The sequence below is a fragment of the Pagrus major genome, chromosome 7 (assembly GCF_040436345.1).
Source record: "Pagrus major chromosome 7, Pma_NU_1.0".
Taxonomy (NCBI): domain Eukaryota; kingdom Metazoa; phylum Chordata; class Actinopteri; order Spariformes; family Sparidae; genus Pagrus; species Pagrus major.
The window spans coordinates 7,081,408-7,103,727 of record NC_133221.1 but is presented as its reverse complement, the minus strand read 5'-3'; the positions used below and the strand labels follow the sequence as shown (position 1 = coordinate 7,103,727).

General features: G+C 39.8%; 1 protein-coding gene across 2 annotated transcripts; it reads left to right on the top strand.

The window, feature by feature from the left end:
- The first annotated feature begins 1,692 nt into the window (after positions 1-1,692).
- On the top strand, positions 1,693-22,142 carry hnf4a (hepatocyte nuclear factor 4, alpha). 2 transcript variants are annotated; one of them, XM_073469926.1, is made up of 10 exons: positions 1,693-1,756; positions 17,344-17,518; positions 17,954-18,048; positions 18,460-18,566; positions 18,656-18,811; positions 19,399-19,486; positions 19,590-19,742; positions 19,861-20,097; positions 20,485-20,607; positions 21,088-21,330. In XM_073469926.1, exons 1-10 carry the CDS (start codon positions 1,708-1,710, stop codon positions 21,228-21,230), a joined length of 1,326 nt encoding a protein of 441 aa, XP_073326027.1. In that variant the 5' UTR covers positions 1,693-1,707; the 3' UTR covers positions 21,231-21,330. The 2 variants fall into 2 exon arrangements, with proteins under 2 accessions (XP_073326027.1, XP_073326026.1); XM_073469925.1 differs by lacking the exon at positions 1,693-1,756 and adding an exon at positions 16,192-16,338 and having other exon boundaries at positions 21,088-22,142.
- Positions 22,143-22,320: the final 178 nt, after the last annotated feature.

The window sequence follows — 22,320 nt, the reverse complement described above, 5'->3', positions numbered from 1 at the left end:
TCTACAGATGGAGAGTGGCTGGAATTTATTCTCCGTGTGAGAGAAAAGTTTTGCTTGCTCTTCATTTTAAATGAGTTCTGGTCATTAAAGATATTTACATCTGAAGTTTAGAAGACTTTCTAAACTTACTTGCAGTCTTTAAGGTGTCATCACCAGTCGACGCCTCCACAGACACAGCTCGGCAAACACATTTATTCTCTCTGTTGCTGAGAGTTAGACGAGAAGATTGATGCCACTCTCATGCCTGTATGGTACATATGAGGCTACACACAGGAGAGCTTAGCTTAGAGAACAGCTAGAAACAGTTTCTAACAATTACAACAATACCACAAAGTCGCCTACCTGAATCTCTCAGGGCTTGTTCAGACTGCCGGACCAATTCTGTTTTTTCTTGGCATATCTGGACTGATCTGAAATAATATGCTCTTAATGGGATGCAAACCTCAGTCTCTTGTCGCTCTCTGGTAATTAGAAATGATCGTCCTGGTGGAACAATAATTATGATGTACTGGGAACGACACCTACACGGTGTCTATATCAGATACACCGTGGTAACTGAAGCCTACATCGTCACTACAGCAACAAATGCAGATCTGATCTGATCTGATCTGGTCACTTCCAAGTGCAGACAGTATTCAAGTCTTCATGATCTGATAGAAAAACAAATGATTTTGAATCTTTTCAAAAACTGAATTGAAAAACAACAACAAAAAAATCGTGTTCCAGAAACAGTCTGGCACTTTATTCTGATTTTTGTACAGATTAAACAAACAAGACCAAATATTTTAATTAGTGAGGTTTATAGGTGCTGGTAGCCCCACTGGTACCTTTGGACAGGGTCTTTATGCTAAGCTAAGCTAAGCTAAGCTAAGCTAAGCTAAGCTAAGCTAAGCTAACTGTCTCCTGGCTGTAGTTTCATTAAGAGACTATAATTCACATAAAACACCAGTGATGTGACAGTATTTGATAAATCCTGAATATTTCTTAATTTTGACGTGAATCATGTTAAACACCATCGATATTTTGAAGAAAAACCTACGAAATTATGTGAACTTGCCATTACGAAGTGAAACACGACTGAGGTTTCCATTTTTCTGCTGTGGAAATAACATTTTAAAATTAGACTTCAGTGGGTGTCCACAGGTGATTCAGGCCTGGTTCTGTCTCTGACAGCTCGGCAGTAAATGACTTTTTCCTCTCAGTCAAAACAAAACTGATGACGTCACTCACCATACAGCGTTTGTTGGCTGCCACCCTCAGTACATTCTCCACTCCTCTCTGTCTTTTATGTCCCTCCCCACCCTCCAGCTTTCTCTCTCCTTTTTGTATAAACTCAGTTTCTTATTCAATGCTCTTATTCTCTCCTAATCTGTATCTGGAGAAATGGCTGTTTGGTGATGAGAAAGAAGGGAAAAGCACATGATAACTTTATGTCTATTTGAGTTTCTATCATCATGTTGCCTTAGTTACAGCTGCTATATAGATTGGTGTCCATACGAGCCTGGTTACTGTTTAACCTCCCCACCCACATTTGCCCAGATTAGGAAAATCAATAAGATAACAGCGGCAACACCGGCCTTACCTTGCACCAACAACACCCTTCTCACACTACAGCACCCTGTGCCAAACTTCCACATTTTACATCTTGCGTTGAGGAGGAAAAAAGTGGATTTAAAAACACATGCTTGAGAGGAAGCAGAGGACGACATGGTCAATGTAAACACGCAAGTCAGTTCAAGTATGGAACTTCCATTTGGTGAGTACACACTTTTTTTGCTTTAATGCCCATTGAAAAACAAACAGGTCGAGCGTGGCAGCTGCTGGCTTTTACTGTCTTTTCGGTGGTTTTGTGGCAGCAGCCGCAGCTCTGCTGGATCACAACAGATCCTGGGGGACAATGTCTTCGCCATTTGTGTCTGCCTTTTTCACACGGCTGTAATCCAGGAGGTGTGTCAGAGATATGGAGGTTGTTAAAAAGGCCACCGGAGCTGGGCCTGATGGTGATGATGGTTCAGAGGTTTTGAGATGTCGGAGTAGAGGACGCATCGAGTCTGAGGGTGTTTACAGGAGGACTGGAACATGATGTTTTTGATGCAGCTGATACAAGTGGGGGAGTTTAGAGAAGCTGCGTAGGTTGATGAAGTCAGATGTATTTTTATTCTCCATGATGGAAAAAAGAGCTCAGAATATTTGCTTTACAAATCCTGCATTCAAATTATTTTCTGAAGTAAAGGTGCAGATGTGTTGTCAAGCAAAATGTACCTGAAGTATAAAAGGAGTTGTTGTTGGTGCAGCCGGTGTAAGAGGGAGCTTTGAGAAGCTGCGTCGGTGGATGATGTCAGATATACTTTTATTCTCAGTGGTGAAGAAGTACTCAGATTCTTCTCTTAAGTAAAAGTAGAATGGCCTAAAAACACTCAATTACAAATAAAGGTCAGCAATCAAAATGTCACTTATGTCAAGCAAAATGTACCGAAGGTATCAGGAGTAAAAGTACAGAATGGATCTTTTCAAAGTGGGATGGGAATATATGGTGATACTTCCTCCTGAGATATGATTATTGACACGCTGGCGCCAAATATCGATATTTTTATTAAAACATGCGGCACATTAAAATGGTGGCACAAGTTGCAGTCAGTGTGTGTGATGAAGAGGCACTCAGACTCTTTTTGTACATTATTTCATCTCGGTTAGTGTCAAATTCTGTGAAACTGACATAATACAGTGAATAAATACATAATTCCTGCACTTTTTTTAAAGAATTGTATTTTTGTATTTTCTTTCGAGTTTGTATTAATATCACCTGATTAATATTGTGAACATCACCATTGTGAGTTTCAGTTTCTTTTCCAAAACAACATAGTGCACCTTTAAGAATAAGTTTCGTCCAGCAAAATGAACTGAAAGTACCAAAAGTAGAAGAACTCGTTTCGTAGAATAGTTTTATCCACTAACAGATATGTGAGAGCATTTCTAAAGTTCTGGTTCGTCAATGTAGGCACAATAGTACCAGTACACTGTACTGCATCATATCAGACAACTGTATCATGTCGTTTTTAGTGTGAAAAGTAACTCATAAGCAGGGTGAAAAATGTATTCTGATACAGTTACTCTTTACCTGTTAAAGAATATAGTCAGTAATGTAATCCAAGCATCACAATATTAAAGTAATGTAACTTGAATACTTTTCGTTACTTTTGGATTACCTTGATACCAAACGTGCAAATAAAGACCAGAGAAAATAAATATCAATAAGATGACTTTTATTTGGAGACCAGAGTGATGTTGTGTGAGACGTGAAGTGTCGTCATGTGTGCACATGTGCATGGTTACAGACTAGTGTATCATTCTGTATTTTAAAATTGTAATCCTGTTAGTAATCCCCTTTTCTACTGATATGTATCTGTAATTACGTAATTCTGTTATGTGTATTCTATTACTCCCCAAGCCAGCTAGTAACTGTAAGTGCAAGTAGGTCAAACTTGCACGATACTTGAGTAGAGGCCTGCACTGCTGGGAATATTCTCTTTAACAGTGGAAAGATGACTAAGATGAAACTTTGATGAAGCCGACTTGTTGTCATGGCTAAATGATACAAACAGTCCAGTCTTACAGATCACAGAAAGGTCCCTTCAGTCACATCTGTCCTCACAGTGCTGCTCGGGGCTACATATGCTCCCTGTGAACCAGCCACTGTATGACTATAGCCTCTCACACAGCAGTTGATGGGGGGTTTCGTTCTTACTCCCATGGTCACTGCAGGATTTGCATGTTGCAGCGGGATGTGGAGATGCAAATTCATTTTCACAAAGCTCTTGACAAAGTGAGAAAGAGGTGATAAAGGAATCGATTCATGTTGCTGAACAGTTGGCGTTGCTGTATGATGCATCTTTCTGTGAGAGGGATGAGTTTCTTTCTCCGAGTAACTCCACCTGCTGCACTGCACCGCTGTTAATACTCACTCGAGCACCAAATGTGGTTTAATCCGCCGCTAAAAATAGTCCCCAACAAATGCACTGTTTACTCCTGTTAGTGTGGCGCTTTCTAAAAGCTACAGTACCTTTTTTTAAACATCATATTATATACTCATGACCTGTTTTCCAAGATTTACATCTTTAGTGGGAACAAAGGGGCAACAGACAGAGAAGGGAAGACTGAAAGTATTATAGACCGACTAACATATTGTTGTTTTTGGTTTTAAACAGCTACAAAAAGGAGTCCAGACTAGAGAATCAGGAGGATGCAGTGTTTGTTATTTTGATTGTACGCAGTGTACTGAGTCAGAAAATGTTTGGGCATTATAGTTATTACACGCCTCCTCTTTTCAAACAAGTGACAGGTGGATTGATCCATGATTAGGCCCCCTCTTTCATCCATGACAAGAAAATTGTCTCGCCTCAGGCCAAATCACTGAGTTGCACTGTTTTTGAGTACAATAGCAACATTTTCTAAAGGATTTGTTTACCCTCCGCAGGATACGCTGAACAAATCTTCCAAAACCGGGACATTTATGTTACAAATACATTCTTTGGCAGCTGCCTGCACTAAGCTCCTTTTGGCTTGGATCGAGTTATACTATGCTTCTTTGTCCAAACAAACTGCAAAGCACCCTTCAGTTGGCTTCAAAACATGCTGACGTCACGTCTCCAGCAAGCTGTGCAAATTTTGTACACTCTTTTCTATTTCTATGTCATGCACACTAATGCCTCTTTAATATGATGAATAAAGGCAAGCGTGGCAAAAAATTGGATACACTTCCTCCAAAATCTGAGCTGTTTCTGGTACAATTTACTTTTAGTCACTTGAGACTCCGCTGACGAACTGACAAACCGTTCTCTTCACTTACAGTTCAGCTCACACAACACACACAACTTTGTGTCAGACACATGGGATTGATTGCTCAACGGTCACAACCTGGACAAACTCTCGAGCTCGGCTGTTGGCAGAATCACTTGGTGAATGTAAACATGACAACAGCCGTTCAACAGCTCCCCAGCAGATATCTGTTTGCCTACAAAGCTGAATGGCTTGACAGTGGGTCACCGAGAGGCCCGATCCCTCGGTGATATACAGGGACGACAGAGGAGTTAACGGTTAGAAATGAACAAACACAACATCTTCTTGTCAAGAGGGCCGTAATACAGCTGCTACGTGGATCAAGATGAAGATTTATCATGAGAAAACCTAAGATGTGTTATTTTTTTTAATGCTAGTGTGTGAGCTTGAAATTATTTAAAAAAAGAATATGAACTGAAGGCAGAGGTGGAAGAAGTATTGATATATTTTAGCTCAATAAAAACAGCAATATCACACCTTAAAAAATACTCCACTGCAAGTTAAAGTCCTGCATTCATAACTGTATTTAGGCAGAAATACTATTGGTATTATCAGCAAAATGTACTGAAGGTAGTCAAACTAAAAGTACTCATAAGGAGGCAAAATAGTCCCTGTCACTGTCACATACACTACCCAAAATCAGTTAGGGTTATTGTGATATTTTGGTGCTACACTTGATTGTTTATTCTGTGACAGAACTGAATTTTTATTTTGTGTTTTGTGATAAATTTTGGCCCCTAAAAATAATGCGAAACATTTCAATGCTGAACAAAACGTGTAAGTATCATAACCTTGTGTTTGTCTCAGAGATTATTTTCGGTGATATTCAAAAATCCAATAAAAAAAATCTCATAGGCTTTTTGTCGAGGGAACCAGGGCGATGCTAACTTCCGGGTCAGTCTACAGAAAGACGTCACCACTACACCGCTCTATACATGATACACAACTACAGAACTTGTAAAACTCAGATTTTAAAGTAATTTTTAATGTCTTTGAGCGCTTTTTTCAGCAGACGGAAACAGAATCCTACAAAAAAGTGTAATTTGAGAGACGGTGAACTGCTTTAGTTTGGACTTCAACACAAGTACTTGAACCGTAGTTTTAGAGTACAGCATTAGTTTTATTATTACTGACTCAACAGCTATAGGCTACTTTCAGAGAGGATGGATGGATTATTATGACTTTGGGCACAAATACATCCAGGACACACGCTTCACATACAACCACATGTGTTGTGCAGGACTTGAGTACACAAGTAATCTCCACACACCAGGCATCATTCTGCAATTATGTTTGATTCTGAATTATTCTCAGTTTGACTTTAGATTTTTATCTGTAGCTTCTTCTTCTATTGCTTTAACAACCCACCTGAAGTGTGTCTTTCTATGTTAAATTCGCAGTTGACATGACTTGTTTTTAACTCAACAAACGAGAGATATTTAATTTGTGCAGAGGCCTTGGGGATGTAAATGGAGTGTTTTTATACATAGTTCACCCCAATCTGTAAAAATAAGACCAAAGATCCCCATTTAGTTCAGGAACTCACTTTGTTTATATGTGGCGGACCCTGCCACCTTTCTAGCTTCAAGCAGTGTTCTGGGGACCTTATTTTCCTCTGAGAACAGCTTGTTTATTCAGTTATTACATATTATGTAATAACTGTAAACAAGAGCAAAGGTGCAAATACATGTTTTTCTTAATTTAAACACAAACGAGAAATTTCAATCAATTTCAGGCACACCAGCGCGACCAATACAAATATTAAGTTACACTTTGTTGCATACTTTTGGGTGCATGTGCAGCCAAAATAGTGGCACCCTGGAGCCCTGCGTATTATTTACACAGTAAAAAGTAGATTATTATGTCTGAGTCTAAACATGGAAATACTCAAGTGAATTATGCCAAAATTGTACTTACAATACTTGAACGTATACTGCTTTGTTTCAACTTCCCGTAATGACAACGTCTGACTGTATCAACGAGAGGGTGCTTTTATTTTCCCTTTGTGTTCTCTTGTTCATCCAAGAGTCACCTTGTGAAATCAACATGAACTTGATGTGGTGAAATCATTTATTATAAAGTGTGACTATCATATAAATATAACTGCAGCCATACAGAAAGCGTCCCGGTGAACAAATCCCTCAGCTAATGAAGTGAAATATAATCCGTTCTGTAATAGAATATCTGGTGTTTAACAGAGGCAGAAAGCCCAATTAGCCTGTTTGGAGGGTCGGTATTACACACTGTTCACTTGACACTATTAATCCCAGTGTTCAAGTCTCCAATCAAATCTCATTGTGACAGGCATTAGGGGATTATCCCTGGGTGTTGTGGGCCCTAACAGCCGGCCCGGTGGCCCCGGCACACAGCACTATCCAGTGACAGTGGCCCTGCTTCTCCTCCCAGCCTGCCTCAGCCTGGCCGGGCCGGAGAGAGCCGCTGAGGCACATGGGCCTTCGCTCAGCTGGCCGGCTCACTGTCAGGGCTCGGCCTTCAGAGGGATGTATGGCCAAGATGGGACGCTGCACTTCGCCAACCCAGGTAAAGGTGAACGGAGGGAAAGCCGAGAATTAGCGTGTAGATTATTCCTGAATCGAGGGCGAACAACAAGCTGCTGTTTGTGCTTTGAAACCACGGAGCTGTGGAAGGTAAAGCTGCTGAGAGTGAATACAGTCGTGTTGTGTGTTTCTGGTTTTATTGCTGCTTGCTGCCGTCAAAAGAGAAGTTTTGGAGAGCCTTTTGAGAGAGTAAAGTTCTGAATGTTGATTGTTTACAAGAGCTGCTTTATTGAGGAGAAACCTGAAGCATAAATCAACAAGAAATTCATGTTTATTAAGTTAAAATAATGTTACAACACTAATTATTGGATTCCATGTGATGACAATAATTCAGTGATTCAGCTGTTTATGGATGAAACATGTAGTGGTTATCTGTGTGTCGAGTGTGGACTTGTGTGTTGTGTGTCCACATGATGGCAGCAGTAAGTGGTGATTTCATGTTGCTAGGCTGGCAATGCTAGAGGGAAACCACTGTTCTACACTCATGTTCATTTAACATTGTTAACCATAACTCAAAATATAATGTGAAATATCTTAAAACATTTTTTCAGCATGATGTGTAATCTTACTTTTAATACTTTAAGTACATTTTGATAATAATACTTGCACTTTTGCTTTAGTGACATGACAGGTTTTTTACTCTTCGTGGAGTATTTTTAATATTTAAGCAGTGTCATGCACTTTAATTTAAACAGGAGATCAGAAAACTATGCTACCGCTGCCACTGATGGGATGTAACTGAGTACATTATACTAAACTACTAAACTAACTACTATTATACTAAACTACTTAATAGTTATCTTACAGAATACATGCTGCATCAGAGCCAAAGTAGGACATTTTTAAATTAATTCATTTTATCTGCATTCTGATTAAAAACACACTGATTCATAGGAATAGGTCAACCCTTACAGAATATGTGTACAATTTACATTTACTTGTACTTTTGATAGTTAATTTCAGGTAATATGAGATACTTTTACTCAAGTACTATTCACCTGGGTGACTTTCACTTTAACCAAAGTAATATGTTTACACAATATCTTTACTTATTGAAGTACTACTTTTGGAAATTTTTTACAGCATTGACCACTGCAGAGGTCTGCAGCTCCAATTTGAGTACACATCCAAATATTTTTTACTTTTACGAGACCTTAATGTAGATGGAGGACTTTAACTTGTAATAGAGTATTTTTTATTTTACCTCCGCCAAGAAGTTTATGTTTTCACGTGTCTGTTTGTTGGTTGGTTTGTCAGCAGGATTACACAAAAACTACTACAAAACTTGGATGGAGGATGGGTCCTGGCCCAGAACAGGCTGCATCATTTCTTGGTGTGGAGTACAATTTGATGCAGAGCCTAATAAAAAATCTCGATCTCAGTGGATTTAAATATGTTTTATTTGATATTTGATAAGGCCTGATTGAAGTAAAGGGGACTGTTGGGCCTTGGCGGAGGTATGCGCTCTATTGAGTGTCATTCTAGTTCTCACTTCAGTCGTTGCTTCTTTAAATCGAGAAAAAGGATTTGAATACACTTCCACCACTTTGAAAAATGTTTGCCTGTGACATTGAAGTCAAAAATGAGAGCGTGATCAGACAACAGAGTTGGTTTGTTCAAACAGAACGAGGCCAGAAGAGAGCAGCGTGTGACCTAAGCAGGCAGAAAAAGAGCAGCCAATGAACACCGAGGAAAATGAGCTGATGAAGTGTTTAAACTGACCAACCAATATTCAAACAGTGTCATGATGCAGTCAGCAGGCTGATCATCAGACGGGTTGGAGTGTTTAGAAAACTCATCCAGATTAAAATCTTGGCTGAAGTCCTCTTTGATTCAGTCTCACTGCACTGACAGGATAACGTTTGATTCATAAATATTTAGTGCCTTGTTATTCAAGCCGTGGAGGTTAAACATCTATTGATTGGCTGATGACTGAAGGACCTATAGAGAATCAGAGAGATAAAAAGTGCTCAGAGCAGAGCTGCTGACAGAGGTGATCGGGCCAGCAGTCAAAATGACTTCTCAGCAAAAACAGAGTTAATGATTAACAGAGGCTTATCACGAACTGTGATTGATTTACGTCCTGCATGGGTCTTCATGTTTATTGATGCAATTGTTTACTTATTTGGTGCACAGAGGCTACTCTAGTTTTTCAGTCTGACTGGATGAGATGAAGCATGTTCTAGATAAAACACTTGAGAATATTTCTTTCAGCTTGAAAGGTTGTGTTGAAGGCTTATTTTGGCCTTAAACATAAAAAATGTGACATAAAGACATATTTGAGGCGACTGTGCTCGAGAACTACAAGGTTGTCTTTACAAAAGTTAGTTTCTAGCCACCTCTCTTTAAAAAGAAACTAAAAACTGCAGTCCTTCCTCAACTAAAATTTTACCACCCCATAATACTCCGAGATACTGAAGAACTAAATAGGCACATGTGGTTTATCATTACCCTGAGGCCAAATGGTCATCATGTGTGAGGACGACATGAAAACTCTCCTGTTGTTTCGTAAAAAAAGGATCCGATTTCAACTTTTTGGCATTTTCCATTTATTGAAATCATCTCTATAAAACATAGTCAAACATGCCTTTAATATATGACTGTATGGCTGAAGAGAAACCAAAAATGAAACACTTTACAGTACATTTTTATCTTTTTGATGAACATGGAAAGGCCTCTGTTTGGCAACGTGATTATATCTTTGTCTTTTCAGCACAAAACCCTAAAAATGATGAACCTAGCACAACAACAGAGCATGATTTGGCTGCATTTACAAGGCTGTGAAGGCCTCAAAGGACAGATTAGCTCCACAAAAAGTATAGAAGGATATTATTTGACAGGGAAAAGTAAAAATACATTATTTAGCTAAGCTCAAGTAGTTTGCACAATAAAAGCGGGAGAAAGGTACAGCAACGTTTGTCAGACTAAACACACCAACATAACCCTATTAGTAAATTATTTTCTTTTAAAAAAAAGCTAATGTAATCTCCTTTAAAAATCAATCTGTGTCATTAAAGGCAATGAAAGTAATTGATGATATTCCAGTGGCACAGAAAATATGATATTCCCGCCTGCGGTCAGCCACGGTTGCTTGCATAAGCTGTGTTATTTGCAGATAGTTATCTGTTGACAAGGTCTTTGCCATGACACTCTACTCACCTATCTCCTCCATCTACAGCAGGAGAGCAGAGCAGCAGCCTTTTCCTGCTGGCCTCAAATCTGCTGCAGCCAGCACATTGTCTCCTTCTGTTTTACTCTTATCAACATCAACACGCTCCTGGATGGGCTTTACAAACACTCACATTTCCCCTGTGGTGTTGCTCTCTTAGTCAGAAACAAAGTAAGTCCCCAGTCAGTGTATATTCCACATCTTATTATCTGTTCCAGGCCAACATGATCGTCTTTTTCCTCCCAGCTGCTGGACTCCTGTATTTTGATTTTACTGGGTTGCTTCCCAGACGCCTGCCTTTGAGATCGGACTTGGGGAAATGAAATGTAGTCATTGAGGAGAAGGTACAAATAGGCAGTGGTTGCAAATGGAGTTTGGTCAGTGGTCGGAGATTCCTATTCAGAAGATAGACAGGACTTTGTTCACAAACTGGAGTTTGAAGTTTCAAAGGGGAGAATCACACAAGTGTTACATCAGGTCTCAGCGATCCTTTGACTTTTAGCCCCGGGGCAGGAGTTTGGGTGACTGATTATAAGACAGCACTCTCTGGTCCATCTCATTTAAACATGGCAGCCTCCCACTGCATTCAGCATGTATTTAACAGCCACTGTTAATGTCAGGCAGTTGCAGCCATTGTTTATCAGCAATTCATTTTTTTTGCTGAGACACGTTACAATAAGACAAAAATAATGAAAATATGAATCTGCCATAAAACAAACAAACAAAATAAATCCCCAAAACCAAAAACATGACATTGAATAAAACGCATATGAGTAAAAACAGCCCAAATCAAATAACAGCAGACTGCTTGCTTTTGTTTAATCCAAGCAACAACTGAAGGGAAAAATGCCAGAGCTAGCTGTTGTTAACTGTTTCCAGTCCTTGTGGTAAGCTAAGCTAACTGGCTGTCAGCTGTAGCTTCATATTAACTCTCAGCAAGAGATGGAAGAAAAGTATTTCCCAAAATCTCATACTATTCCTTCCAGCGTGATCTTTTTACGATTACAAATTTTAAGCTTAAGAACTTTTTTTTTCAGGAGCTGAAAGTTTCACCTTCAGCAGAAATTAGGCTATAAATGTAGTGGCTACATTAATAGAAAGTAAAAACGGAGCTATAACTATTTTCTGTTATAGGCCTTTGTGTTTTATAGCCACGTGCACGTGTCAATCCAGCCTGTGTACTGTGAGAATGACATGTTAAGACAAACCCCCCACCTCAAAATGCAGATAAGTTATGGGAGAATATGGAGCTGAGCTATCTGACACATCAGAACAGTTTGTCAGTTCGTGATTAAGAAAGCTGTAACGGGGCAGATTATAGTTTATAGTCCTGTATATGACTGTTCCTTGAGGAGTTCACAGAATTTTAAGATGGGGGCAGCGATAAAAGCGCTTTAATGACATGGAAGATAAGATTTGCTCCGAGTGACTCATTCATAGCTCCACACTGATTCTCCTCATCCTCACCCCCCTCCCCCTCTGCTTGCTCTGCTTTGAAAAAAAAGTCAGCACCCAACTTGAGCAAATATGGTCATTGCAGAAGAGCAGCGCGGATCGAACGTGAAGAAATGTCGTAACGGGTGACCTCTGCACGCACAAGAGAAACAACACGCTCAGATTGGGCTGCGTTTGATGCAAGAGTGTGTAAAAAGCCACTAATCATTCTTTGATCGTGGGCGTAGTTTCCATTGAGTTAATTAGGCTGTTGAAGATCTTCACAGCATTTACTTACTGTGACATCCAAGATCAATGAATCTAAACCCATGATCCTGAAGAGGTTTAATCAAAAAGTTGATCGCTTCGATTTTCAGCTCTGATTGAATTACTGTCAGAGAGGTTTCTGTCAGATATTTAGTCATTGAACACATCATCATGCACAGGAGCCTCTGGGAACGTTATGGTGTTTGCTTGCTGGAAGAAAAATAATTTTATGGGCACCCAGTATAATTTGAGTGTATGGTTAACAAGTTCACCTACATGGGGTTTACTGCTTCTGAGGTCTGGCTGAACTCGGGATCGTTGACCTACTGCTATGTACTGGCACTTTCTCTTCAAATACAAGACTACTGTTTGCTGTGTGACATGGGAGAGGCGACCACTTTGCGCAAGCAGATAATTAATTTTTAAAAACAGAATCAGGACACCCAAAAAATGTAAAAGCATGTGTCCTTTTACACCAATGTTAGATTTCATATGCAGGAACTTTATCAATCCATATGTAGGATTAGATAAACACTGGATGATATAATGTAGCTGGAAGCAGATATAAGTAAATTATTAATTTATTCCGTCACAGTTACAACCCTGGATTGTTATCACAGTCTAACATAGCTGTAATCATCTTTATTGATTTATGACTGCATAGATTCAAAGGATAAGTTCACCTAAAAATGAAGATTCATTCATTATCTAATCACCCCCATGCTGATGGAAAGTCAGGTGAAGTTTTGTAGTCCACAAAACATTTCTGGAGCTTCACAGAAAAACAGAGTTGCAGCATTCTCCTAAACATCTGAAGTAGCTGGGGACTTATTTTAAAACATAAAGAAACGCCGCGATGTAATCATGTTACTCGAAGACTTCAGGCCCCAAATTGAGTTGAAAAGATGTTATTTATACCCTTTTTTATGCCAAAATCTTCACTGTAGCGGTAGACGGTATCCCGTCTGAGGGTGTAAATAACGTCTTTTCAAATCAATTTTGGATCTCAGGGCTTCTGCAGGCTAGGATTACACTGGGCAAGCCATATGGAGCCATTTTGCATTTGTTTTTTTTTGTTATTTTTTAACATTTCAAAACAAGTCTCCATCTACTTCAGTTGGTTAGGAAAATGCTGTAACACTGTTTTTCTGTGAAGCTCCAGAAATGTTTTGTGGACTACGAAACTTCCCCTGACCTTCCATCAGCATGGGGATGAGTAGGTAATGACTGCATTTTCATTTTTGGGGTGAACTCATCCTTTAAATTACTCTAAGATGGGTTTATAATGTGTTCAAAATTAATGATGGACATAATGAGCTTGAAGGTTCAGTAGTTTGATCAAAAATGTCCAACTCTTGCGATTGTCCACTTGCTGGATTTTGTCTGGAGATTTCATCTACATCTCTTGGCCTTCATAAGTGGCTGGAGTTTTTTTTTTTAATAAATATTGAAGGAAGTAGATCAAAAAGATATATCAAGTGTATATATGCCTATGAACAATAAATAAGGGGACTTAAAATAAAGTATTATGGTGAGAAATGTTTTAATCCGTATTGATGTTACATGTGAGAATCTTTGACAAAGACATAATGATTCTGGAGGCTTTTAATATTTTTTTCAGTGGATGAAATCTGCCTCCGCACTCAACCATTTATTTATTTATAACCATCACAAAACAACTAAGTTCTGTGTAAGGTATGTCCTCTACACATTTGAGACAGCACATTTTGTGTTTGATTGATTTTGAAGTGATTGATCCTTTGCACTTTTCCAGACGACTGAAATTATGATAAAATATGCTCTGAATCATTGAGAAGCGGCTGCCTTTCCAGCAACGAGTGTTGAGCTTTCGGATCAGCCTCACGTGCATGTTGCATTTTCACAAACAATGAAGTCTTTTACATAAAAGCATCATTTTGCATTAGCAGGAGTTATTTCTCTTGTTAATTATGCGAGAATTAACTCGGATTAACCAGCGACGTATTACACATGGAAGTAGGTCTGAATATGACAGACGACAGATGATTTAGAAATAAGTATTTAAAATGTTTCCTGAAGTGAAAGTACCATCATGTGAAAAAAAAATGTATTCTACAGAATGGATCCTTTCAGAGTGTTAAATTATTATTATAATATTACTGCATGATTTAAATTGATGCTTTAAACAGCAGCTCTGTTTCACGACGGCAGAACTTGTACCCCAGGCTTACGTTGAAGGTTTCTTGAAATATCTTGCATATTGTGCTGTAGTATTTTGAATGAAATCTATGCAGGGTCTGTGTGGATCTGCTGCTGCAGAGAGCTTTTTGATAGATTCTCCAATACTAAAGTTCAGGTTCAGTTTTTGAAGCAACAGCAGCACCTGTGAGTCCTGCCTCACCTGCAAAAGACACAAAACGACTACAAATGCTTTGTGTGTCTTTCCGTTTGGGTGTCTTGCCTTTACTTAAGTTAAAGTATGAAGAGAAAAAGTCATTATTGTGCAGTAAAATGTTCCCTGTCAGTGTCTTCCTTTTATATCTGATGTTTTTAGATTAACATTACTTCTGCATTAATCTACATATGTGTCATTTTAATGCTGTAGATGTTTAAGGTTCAGCTCATTTGAACTGATTCATACTGTTGGGTAGTTTAATCTACAGCAATACATCTGATTCTGTAAGAAATGTTTGTAATCTGGCTCTCCTGTGAGAATCACAACTCTAAAAAGTCAACTATTTGTGGTGTTTTCATATTTGTGAGGCTACATTTTTCAGCTAATCCACAAGCGTTTTTAAATTGTTTATTAAGCTTAAGAAGTGGGATGCATGAAGGAAGTCTTATTTCTTCAGTTTGCCAGAAAAAATCAAAATCACCAACGTTAAATTACTGAACATTTGCCTCTCAGATGAGGTGGAGTAGAAGTACACAGTTGCATAAAATGGAAAAACTTAAGTAAACTAGAGTTACATTGAATTTGCACTTAGGTACAGTACTGAAAGATCAAATTTGTAAGACAGTTGATTACTGAGTGTAACTTCAAACTCTTCAAATACTGATGTTTTGGGTTGTTCTGTCGTTGTTCTGTATTAAAAGTGATTTGACAAGTTGGGAATGAGACTCAATAATCAACTATCTTACAAACTGGACCTTTAGGAAGAAAATGTGTAGAAAAATGAGTTTGGATTAACTGATCGCATCATAAAATTACATAAAACCATGTCAGCTTCATGGAATAATGAATGTACTTAATAAAAGTGTTAGATAAATGTTGTGGAGTGAAAAGTACAATGTTTCCTTTCGAAATGTAGATGAGTGGAAGTATAAAGTAACATAAAATGGAAATACTGAAGTACAGGAAAAAAAACACTGTTGGTCTCTCTGCAGACACATGAAGCTGAGCTGCACCTTCATTTTGTCTTATAACATAATGTGTAATTTGTGTGCATGTGATACCAGCATGCTACAGAAAGTGCTGGCTATAAAATGAACTGGTTTCAAGTGGTGGGGCAGTGATTTGGCAGAGGGTTGAGCTGATATTGCTCTCGTGGAGGAATTGTTAATCCATTACTGACAGAGAACCCAGACGAGATGGTAGCTATCAAAGTTGTGCTATCTCTTCTCAAAAAAAAAAAAAAAAACAACCCTGTGATTCGCCATTGAAGGGGCTGGTTAACCATCAACCAGAGAGACACTCCACCTCTCCTCTGGTTAGCAGCACGAGGGAAGGAGGAGAAGGAGGTCGGCTGTCAGTCACTGGTTTCCTATCGGACACCAGTAGGTCCCCATCACACTCAACTGGGCCTGGGAGCTACCTTGTTTAAGGGCGGAGCAAGGCTAAAAAAAAAAAGTGTGGAGGAGGGGGGGTTAGTGGAGGTGTTTGGGGGTGTGAGAAGGGAAGGATGAGGAGGAGGAGGAGGAGGGGGGGGCACATTAGCTTCTTGGACAAGTCTTTCTGCCCCACTGTCAGGTAGTTGAGAATTTGTTTGTCCAAAGCGCTGGCAGACATGGACATGGCAGACTACAGCGAGGCTCTGGACCCAGCCTATACAACACTGGAGTTCGAAAACATGCAAGTGCTCCCACTGGGCACAGGTGAGTCACATATATGCAGCTCTGGCGTTGAACTTTGAAACTTTTACTGATTTAAAACTTTGGTCAGGAGTGGACGGAGGGGAGTTCTGGCACGGAGTGATAAAAAGGGGTCATTTGTCCATCTGGTCGCGCTCGCAGAGGGATGATCCTGTTCAGTGGTCTTCTTTTATCACCTCTGGGTGCGATAGTGAAACATTAAGAGATTTTGATTTACGAGACTCGGCTCTGTTCTCGATGCACTCATGTCATCTGGTCGGAGCAATTTGAGCCTGTTTCAGCTTGTAGACTGATGTGGTGTCAGATTGATTACATTGGGTTGATATTCATCCTCTGATGAAGCAGTAGTTTGAGTGTCACGATCCTTCATCTCCTGTTACAAACGGTCTTTTCCCACAGAATCTTAAATGAAGAAAAAGGGGTCCAGTTTTTTGAGAGGTGCTCACAATGACACCAACTTATTTATATATGCAGTCTCCCATGACGTTTGAACGTGATCCCGATTCTAAAATTCCCAACGAGACAAAAAAGGAAAGTTTGACATGGAACATTACTCAAGTTTTTCCCATGTTTCTACCCTATTATATAAATGTATGACGACGTCTCTGAGTCAATAGCATGTGTCATGACATACTCTATGATTGATTGATCCAGTCTGGTGACTAAAAACTGTCTCCAGTGATTGCCTTTTCAGAGGTAATCAAGACGACTTCAGTTTGTTGACTCTGTGGGAGCTACTCAGGCCGGTAACAGATCCTCACAGCTTCTCATGAAGGCTGGGTTTGATCAGCCGTCAGTGGAGCTGATCACTGCAGCCGTTCACACCCTCTTAAATCAAACCTCTTGATGTCAAACCTCTTCTCAAACATCTTGATGATTGTTGTACTGCCATATCGTTAATTAAGCTTTTATAAAAAAAAACCACTTCCTCTGGTTTCAGGTCATCCTGTTGATCAGCCCTCTGACCTAATGAGACTTTCTATCCCTCTCTCTCTCTGCTTGTGACAGACTCCTCACCGGCTGAGAGCGCCAACATGAACGCCACCGGCCACCTGGGGGCGGGCAGCCTCTGCGCCATATGTGGAGACAGAGCAACAGGCAAACACTACGGGGCGTCCAGCTGTGACGGCTGCAAGGGCTTCTTTAGACGCAGCGTTCGCAAAAACCACATGTACTCGTGCAGGTGAGGATAGATCTACAACTGAGGAGGGCAAAATTCTCAGACTTTTGAATTCACTGTTGATGTGGCACTGAAGTAAAGCATTGAACATCTGGCCACACCAGTAAAGACTGTTCACAACTATACACTGACACAGCAAAACAGAAACTTATGCTGTTTTTTTCAGTCCAGAATGCAAAAACATTCAGTTTATTTCAAAGAAAAATATAAAAATCTCACATTTACGAAGCTGAAAACAGCAAATATTTGACATTTGCGCTGAAAAAAAGGTTGAAAATAATCCTTCAATAATCAGAGCTGCTGCAGATTAATCTTCTGTGAATCAACTAATCGGTTAATCGACCAATTATCCGTTGCAGCTCTGAAGCTTCGCTAATTCAAGCCTCTTTTTTTGACTCTATGAAAGCACAAACAAACTCACTCAACTCATTTTTCCAGATTCAACAGACAATGCATCGTGGACAAAGACAAGCGAAATCAATGCAGATACTGCAGGCTGAAGAAATGCTTCAGAGCCGGCATGAAGAAAGAAGGTAGGAACTGACTGAATCTATGAACTCAATCTATATGTTTTTGAGAAATTCTCCTGAAAACACAATTTCCCATTTTTATCAGTGTGAGTGTGAGCTGTCACCCCACTGAATCGACACGACTTGGCCGAGTGTGTTGCAATCCCCACAAGAGTTTGTTAATGTTCACTCCCTGGAGCGCCGAGGTCTCTAACCAGCTTATGCTGAGCAAACATTTCCGAGCAATAATAGCCATATACTGATAAAGATGACGACCCAGGAAGACTTATTTTTCTTTTAAATGACTCTGCATTCTTTGTGCAAGAATGAAAAGGAGATAATGGAACATTTGTCATTGTTTTAATTAGCTGGATGAAGATTATTTCTCTCACATTCCTGCAGATGATGATGCTATAAATCTTTGTGTGTTTTCAGCTGTGCAGAATGAAAGAGACAGAATCAGCACCAGGAGATCCAGCTATGAAGACAGCAGTTTACCATCCATCAATGCACTCATCCAGGCAGACGTACTGTCAAGACAGGTAAGACCTACTACATCACCTTGAGGAATCACATCTAATTATGATCGATCACCTGTAGCAAGGCGTATAACGATCTCACGTCTGTCTAGATCACCTCCCCTGCTCCTATACTGAATGGCGACATAAGGACCAAAAAGATTGCCACCATCACAGACGTGTGTGAGTCCATGAAACAGCAGCTGCTGGTCTTGGTGGAGTGGGCCAAGTACATCCCAGCCTTCTGTGACCTGCCCCTGGATGACCAGGTAAGGATCATACACAGACAGAGTGTACATAGTTGTATAGACACTCTGGTAACTCATCAACCAGTCAGCTCAAAACCACAGTGTGGGCGGCAGGAGCACATGGGTGTAGAGTCAATGAAGCTACTTCTTCTGAATAAAAATGTAGTAGAAAAGACATTAATGTACATAATAGTTAAATATTTGTTTTCCTTTTCCTTCCTCGTATGTGTATGCCGATTCCGATAAATAAATAAAAAATCTCCTTGGACTACGAAGAATTTTTCATCACTTTAAAACCTCAAATTCCTCAACCGGGGTGGTTATTGTATTTTAATTCTGAGTTAGAATATGATGAGCTGGTTTTGAAGTTATATCCGCTCTCAAAAAAAGTGCAGAATCATTAACAGTGTGATCACCAGGCCTGGGTAACTGATTTGCTGATGTAACATTGGTGAGGAACCCAGTGTTTTTCACTCTCAGTGAGCTTCACATGAAGGGACTGGACCATAAAGTACCCGAAACAACATACAAATTAGCATGTAGAGGATTGCAGATTTAACTGAATTATTATCACACAGCCACTAAGGAATGAATTGGCTGTATTTCAGGTGGCGCTGCTGCGAGCTCATGCTGGAGAGCACCTCTTGCTCGGTGCTGCAAAGAGGTCCATGCTATACAAAGACATCCTCTTATTAGGTAAAACATTGTCAATACTCATCACCTAAAAGCACCGTCTCACCCGGGGATAAATTCTAACGTGGTGTTTTAAATCTCGCTCTAAACTGTGATTCTTTTGCAGGAAATGACTACATCATTCCCAGAAACTGCCCCGAGTTGGAGGTGGGCAGGGTAGCAGTGAGAATCCTGGATGAGCTGGTGCTTCCCTTCCAGGAGCTTCAGATAGACGACAATGAATACGCCTGCTTGAAAGCCATAGTTTTCTTTGACCCAGGTACTACTACTGACCGAGATTTTGGATTGTGCTAGCTACTTTCCAACCCAATGATAATAAGTCACATCCCAACAACACACTGCTCTCTGTAAACATCCCTGCTTTAATTTGCCTACAGATGCTAAAGGTCTCAGTGACCCTGGAAAGATCAAGCGGATGCGATACCAGGTCCAGGTCAGCCTGGAAGACTACATAAACGACAGGCAGTACGACTCCCGGGGCCGCTTCGGGGAGCTGCTCCTGCTGCTGCCGACGCTACAGAGCATCACCTGGCAGATGATCGAACAGATCCAGTTTGTCAAACTCTTCGGCATGGCCAAGATCGACAACCTGCTACAGGAAATGCTTCTCGGAGGTGAGGTCTTTGGAACCACCATGAGTGCACGACAAGCAAGGTCAATTATGACTCTTCCTATTATGAATCTTTGATCCATGGAGGTTTTATATCCATACAACTTTTCTTAAGCTGAGAAAAGCGATTTAAAAATGTGTCTTTCGGCTGAGCAGGAACTTTTTAGTGCGTCGCATAACCAGGAAGTAAACCCGGAAGCTAAAAATTCTTTGGGTTCACCATCTAGTTCTATAAAAATCCCTGGTAACCACCCCTAAAAGCTATGGGTCAATATACAGAATCCACATGTATTCACAATATAGACAATAGAGAGGACTGTGGTGTTCCTTCTGCGGTCAGATACTCTGCAATGAATGAAGACTTACCGTATATTTGTGTGTTTTTTCTCAGGTTCTGCCAATGAGGCTCCACATGCACCTCACTCTCTGCACCCTCACCTGGTTCAGGAGCACCTCAGCAGCAATGTTATAGTGGCCAGCAACATGCCAACGCCAATTCATAATGGTCAAATCTGTAAGTACAAAACACATCAGTGCAAAATGTGAAGGGCAATCAAAGATCAACTCTCTGTCTTAAATATACTGAGGTTTTTTTCATTGCCACGTACATTAGAAGAGCTGGGAATGTAGAAGTATTATTCCAAGTGAAGTGAAATCAATGATATTTTAATTAGGAGAGACCGTCAGATTTTTTCCTCACCCAGCTCCATGTGCAGCCTAGTCAGGTAGCTGGAAGGACAAACAGGCTCGGCAGAATAATCCTCTAAATTCTTCATGGAAACTAATCTGGCTTATTTCGTCAAAGAGAACTTCTGTTATTCTTTCTTAACATGTTTAATGCTCTGAGAAATTTCACAAAAGTGCTTACTCCTTATCTGAAAATTATGTCGCCCCCAAGACATGTTATACCACAGAATAATGGTAAATATACACCTGCTTATGCTGCAGTTTCTGACTCTGACCTGCTCCTGTTCTTTTGTGTTCTACTTTCCAGCCACTCCTGAAACCCCGATCCCGTCTCCGCCTACTGCCTCCAGCTCAGAACATTATAAAATGGCTCAGGGGGTCATAGCCACCGTGCCCAAGCAGCCAACCTCCATCCCTCAGCCTACTATTACAAAGCAAGAGGCCATCTAACAACCCTCTGAATCCTTAATCCTTCAGTTTTTTTTTATTGTGTTAAACCAGGGTCTTTATATGTAAGTTTATACACAATCAGCATTGAAGCTGTTAACTCGTAGCTGAATATGTAGAATGTAATTACAATGATGTCCCTTGCAGATTGCAGTTTTTCTTCAGGGATCTATTGTTTCACACATGCAGCTGCAGTTGAGCTCCACAGCAGCGAATGCCAGACAAAACTAGAAGCATCCAAACTATCAGTCGTGCTGTTGTTCTGTAAGATCGACGCGTAGAAATACATTGTTGTATATATAGTTTATTATTGGGTAATATCGCTTCCTTTAGCATGGCCTCAGTGTGTGCAGTAAGGCTGATGTTAGACATGGTGACGTGATCATGTCAGTATTTTATGAATGTTACAACAGGCCTTACAATGTCATGTGTCTAGTGTTGCACAGTATTGTATTTTATGTTCATTAGTGACAAAATGGTGCCAACTCTCAGTAGCAACTTTGAAGATTTCATCTCATCAAAGCTAAAGGAAATCCCTTGAATGACTTCAGCATTTTAGGGGTCTCTTTTAAAATATTCTGTGACAGGACTTAAAATATTTGGTTTGTTTTATGTACTGGAAAATGCATATTTACAGTAGGAAAATTTGTAATTCACAACAAGAAATCTTGGTACATATTGTGAAGTCTGTGGTGCCACTTTATAAAAGTCACAAGCAGACATGCTGAGGAAGTTTCCCAATAATATGTTGTATTGGTTTTTAAAAAATATATATTATATTTTTTGTTTAGTACTTTGTTGTGGTTTAACTGGTGGAATAAAGTGTGCCTTGTAGCCTGTACTGCCTTACAAACACAGGTAATGTTTCGCCTTACAATGTGAAGATGAATTAATAAATCTCAAGGTCTATTTTTACATCGCATTTTCTGCTTTTATACCTTATATCTTTTATTATAAGACATGAGTTTTTGGAGGGAATGAATAAGATAATGAGGGAATTTAAAGGTGCAATGTGTTGTTTGGAAAAGAAATTCAAACTCACACAGGTAATATTTTAAAGATAATATACAAGCTCAGAGATATCTATTTGATT